Source organism: Arachis duranensis, chromosome 1 (assembly GCF_000817695.3).
Source record: "Arachis duranensis cultivar V14167 chromosome 1, aradu.V14167.gnm2.J7QH, whole genome shotgun sequence".
Classification (NCBI taxonomy): Eukaryota; Viridiplantae; Streptophyta; class Magnoliopsida; order Fabales; family Fabaceae; genus Arachis; species Arachis duranensis.
The window spans coordinates 96,167,254-96,171,988 of record NC_029772.3 but is presented as its reverse complement, the minus strand read 5'-3'; the positions used below and the strand labels follow the sequence as shown (position 1 = coordinate 96,171,988).

At 38.6% G+C, this 4,735-nt stretch overlaps 1 protein-coding gene across 1 annotated transcript; it reads left to right on the top strand.

Annotated features, from left to right (window-relative positions):
* Positions 1–514: 514 nt before the first annotated feature.
* LOC107464982 (F-box/LRR-repeat protein 4-like) lies at positions 515–4,500 on the top strand. The gene is made up of 7 exons (XM_021133350.2): positions 515–1,165; positions 1,256–1,662; positions 2,024–2,209; positions 2,563–2,782; positions 3,171–3,250; positions 3,435–3,585; positions 3,967–4,500. The coding sequence occupies exons 1-7, from the start codon at positions 662–664 to the stop codon at positions 4,261–4,263; spliced, it is 1,845 nt and encodes a 614-aa protein (XP_020989009.1). The 5' UTR covers positions 515–661; the 3' UTR covers positions 4,264–4,500.
* The last annotated feature ends 235 nt before the right edge of the window (positions 4,501–4,735 follow it).

Below are 4,735 nucleotides of genomic sequence, written 5' to 3'. Positions count from 1 at the left end.
TACTCAACTTTAATTAGTAGCTTGTAGTGTATGTCGCATGCCAATTAAGTTTCACTTGGCCATATATAATCATCAAAACAAACTTTTAAGATATTATTGATCTTCATTTCCTATTCTGTCTTGAACTTGCAAGGTTTCAATTAGAGTGCCGGGTACAGATATTTCTACTTTTGTATTACAAGACAAACAGATATGGCTCTTGATCGGTTTTAAATTATCAGAAATGAAGATTTAGATATTTATGTCGTGCTGATGATGATTCTGATGCTGCCCTAAGCCTTCAGTATAGTAAATAACAAAATATTATAAAAAAATTTAGAAAGATTGATATAGGTGGATTTATCCAACAAATGTCATATTTTCGGAAACAGGCTTTACATTTGAATGGACCATATAACAGCCCAGTATGAATTCGGGTCTAAATAATGGAATCCCAACAAAAAACAGTATGAATAAAGCAACCAACCCAACCGCTTTCGGCTTTTGGCACAAAGTCTTAAGTCTAAAACGGCACCGCTTCTTCTCTCTCTTCGCTTTTGCCGTAACCGTAAGATCAGAGATGAGAGTGATAGGTATTCGGTAAATGTAACACGTTTCGTTCATTGTGTATTAAGTATTGTAGGATAGAACCCAATTGAATTGAACTAAGCACCGAGGAAAAATGAGAGGCCACGATTTGATAAACACCTTCCTCCCCGATGAATTGATGGTCGAGATTTTCGGCCACCTCGCCACCAAATCCAGCCGCGACGCATGCTCCCTCGTCTGCCGCCGCTGGCTTCGCCTTGAGCGCCTCTCCCGCTCCACCCTCCGAATCGGCGCCTCCGCCTCCCCTGACATCTTCCTCCACCTCCTCCCCTCCCGCTTCTCCAATCTCCGCAACCTCCACATCGACGAGCGTCTCTCCATTCCCCTTCCCCTCTCTCTTCCCCTTCCCGTTCCCGCTAGAAGGCGCCCTCTCAAGGTGCATTGTGTTGCCGACAACACCTCCTCGGCCGAGACCAATCCCGATTCGCTCTGTTTATCCGATGCCGGCTTGGCCGCTCTCGGCGAAGGCCTTCCTAGGCTCGAGCGCTTGAGCTTGATCTGGTGCTCTAACGTCTCTAGCGAGGGTTTGAAATCCCTTGCTTACAAATGCACCCTCTTAAAATCGTTGGACTTGCAGGTAATTTCTTACCCTGTTTTTCTTCAATTCAATTAACGCTGATTTGATTCCCCTATCAATGCAGTTTATAATTTGCTGAGCATTTTTTAGGGTTGTTTTATTGGAGATCAAGGTCTGGCTGCCATTGGACAGTGTTGCAAGCAACTTGAAGACTTGAATCTTCGATTCTGCGAAGGCTTGACCGATAGCGGTTTCACTGAATTTGCATTGGGTGTGGGGAAATCCATGAAATCTCTTGGTGTGGCAGCTTGTGCCAAGATAACTGATGTCTCCATGGAAGCTGTAGGATCATATTGCAGATCACTTGAGACGTTGACATTGGATTCCGAGTACATACACGATAAAGGGGTGCATGCTGTGGCTCAAGGATGTCCCCATTTGAAAGTTCTAAAGCTGCAATGTGTTAATCTAACAGATGATGCTTTGAAGTCTGTAGGCGCTGCTTGTTTGTCCCTCGAGTTATTGGCACTATATAGTTTTCAGAGATTTACTGATAAGTGAGCGCCTCTCACTTGGAAATTTTCTTCGTTATTTTTGGCCTTGTATTTTTTTTTGTTTCCCTGGATTTTGCTTCATTTTTTTATTGACTCCATTTTGTTACATCTGTATTATATACCATGAGTTAGTCCAAGGCTTACTCCATGTTGGAAAATTCTTTTCCTGATTTATGAATTGATTAAAGTTTTGTAGTTGATAATTTAGAATAAGGGAACTGAGGAGCTCCATTATAGCAATTTTCTTCTTGTCTATTTTGTGTTGATAAACTTAGGACTTGTTCTGCATGTGGCCATAATCTCTTCTTGCATGGGTCTGATCAATAGTTATGCATTCTCCTTATGATCATGTCTTAACATTCAGGGGCTTGCGTGCCATTGGGAAAGGATGTAAGAAGTTGAAGAATTTGACTTTAATTGATTGTTATTACCTAACTGACAAGGGTTTGGAAGCAATTGCTACTGGCTGCAAGGAGCTTACACATCTTGAAGTCAATGGATGCCACAACATTGGAACCATTGGACTAGAATCCATTGGGAAATCTTGCAAGTAATTTTTTATTTTATTTTTTTCCTTGACATAATTTATGTATGAAATGTTCTAAATAATATGCATGTGTTGTTTAACCAGCATGCTATAATCTTTGAGAAATTGTCTGACTGGGGGATTTTGTGCTTTTTTTTTCTATCAATCTTTTTTGCACTTCACTCAATTAAACTTATTGCCCATCCTTCTTTCTGACAGATGTAACCATGGTGTGGATCTCTCATATGTATATGAATGTTAGTTCATGATGTTGGCATTATAGTATACTTGATGGCACAAGTTAGAAAAGAATTGGTAAAAAATTAGTAGAATTGATCCTTAACCTGTGATGTTAATCCAGCTTTCAAAATGCACAGGCATCTCACTGAGTTAGCATTGCTTTACTGCCAAAGAATTGGCAATATTGGCCTTCTTAAGGTTGGACAGGGTTGCAAATTCTTGCAAGCCCTTCACTTGGTGGATTGCTCGGGCATTGGAGATGAAGCCATTTGTAGTATTGCTAAGGGCTGCAGGAGTTTAAAGAAACTTCATATTCGTCGATGTTATGAGGTAATCTGTCTTCGAGATGTAGATTTTTAAATCTGGCATGGATGGGATTTTTTTTGGGCTGTCCATACATGGTTATAACCGATTCCACTAGATAAGCAAAGTCTGACCCTGCCATTGTAAATTTTAAAGACCATGATATACCTTGTTACTTTATTTGTAGGCTAATAAGGTTTACCATGTTCTAATTCATTTTTACTCATTATTAACTACAGGTCCTCGTCTAGGTTATTATATGGTTAAACTTTGCACATTTCGATGATTTTATTCACATGTAATGATTTACTTCTATTTTTCCTCCTAAGAGAAAATGAGGAATATAGGAGAAGCATTTTGAGAGGTAGTATTTGATCATGAATGTCAGTCCCAAATAACTTCTGTTGTTGAACGAATTAAACTTTTATGAGTTTTATCAAAGAAATCTTATATGTTTGTTTATTGCTCTCTCTCTCTCTCTCGTAATTTGCTAACTGATCTTAGCATCCGATTCTGTGATAGGTAAAACCTTTCTCACTACATATCTATCGCTCCATTTTCTACTGAAAATTTGAAATCGTTTTCACCTACACTAACAATTTTGTCTGGTTGTTTTATTGTGTTGATAACTCATGTACTTCTTTTCTTATATCATCGGTACTATTGTGTAGAATGTCTACATTAATCATGTTTGTTAAATTACTAGGGTTGGGGATGAGGCTCTTATCGCAGTATCTGAGGGTTGTAACCTTCAGTATCTCAATGTTAGTGGTTGCCACCTAGTTGGAGATGCTGGAGTGATAGCCATTGCAAGGGGATGCCCTCAACTCTGTTATTTAGATGTGAGCGTGCTGCCGGTATGTGCTCATCTCTGTCTCTCTTTCTATATCAAAAGTACATATAGCTTTTTTAAGTTTAATGTTTCAACTATTTGCTTTCTAATTTTCGTGGTCTTTTCCAAGATTTTCTTGATTCCATCATTGTTGTTCACCTAAAATAGCATTGATGAACTACATTCACATTTTTAAGTAGTGCATAGATTTTTTAGTATATTTGGAGATACTTGATGCCAAACCCCTGCTTTAGGCATATATGTGGACATTCACTATACCAGTCTCTGCAACTGCATTGCATAATCACTTAATATCTATGTGAAAGTTGAATATTTCATATAGTACTTTTCTTGTTCAATTTTTTGTTTACGTTTCAATTCATTTTTTTCCTCATCACAATTGCAGAAGTTGGGTGATATGGCGATGGTTGAGCTGGGAGAAAACTGTCCCTTGCTTAAAGAAATAGTACTTTCACACTCCCGTCAAATTACTGATGTTGGTCTAGCACATCTTGTGAAAAGTTGCACGATGCTGGAATCATGTCACATGGTTTATTGCTCTGGTATAACATCAGCTGGTGTAGCCACGGTTGTTTCTAGCTGTCCCAACATAAAGAAGGTACTTGTTGAAAAGTGGAAGGTTAGCCAGCGGACCAAGCGACGCGCCGGCTCAGTCATCGCCTACTTGTGTGTGGATCTTTAGAGACCTTTGGTATATATTTGCATCTTTGGGAATTTTTTTCAGTCTGATATATTAATAAAGCTGCTGGCAAGTTGCAGCCTGAATTTATTTCTAGTATAAAAGAGGAGGCAATACTAGGATATGCATGGGCACATATGTTGTAAATTAAGCAGCTCTTTGGTCCCTTACAGGATATGTATCAAGAGTGTAGAAACCTTGGTAAGAGAAATAAATGTTATTGATACTTTGATAGTAGCATGATTTATGGTTAGATACATATAAATGGATATTATGAGATATGATCCTGATGTTGCTGTAATACATAATAGAAGAATCTTGTCGAGCAAACTAATGTTAGGTACTGATCAAGTATAATTCGAGAACATAAAATGTTAGGGCACAATTTTTTCGTTGTATTTGAACCAGCTCTAGCGAGTGTTTTTTCCCTCCAAAAATACTGGTCCCTTGGTAAATGGTAATCTAGCATTCTCCA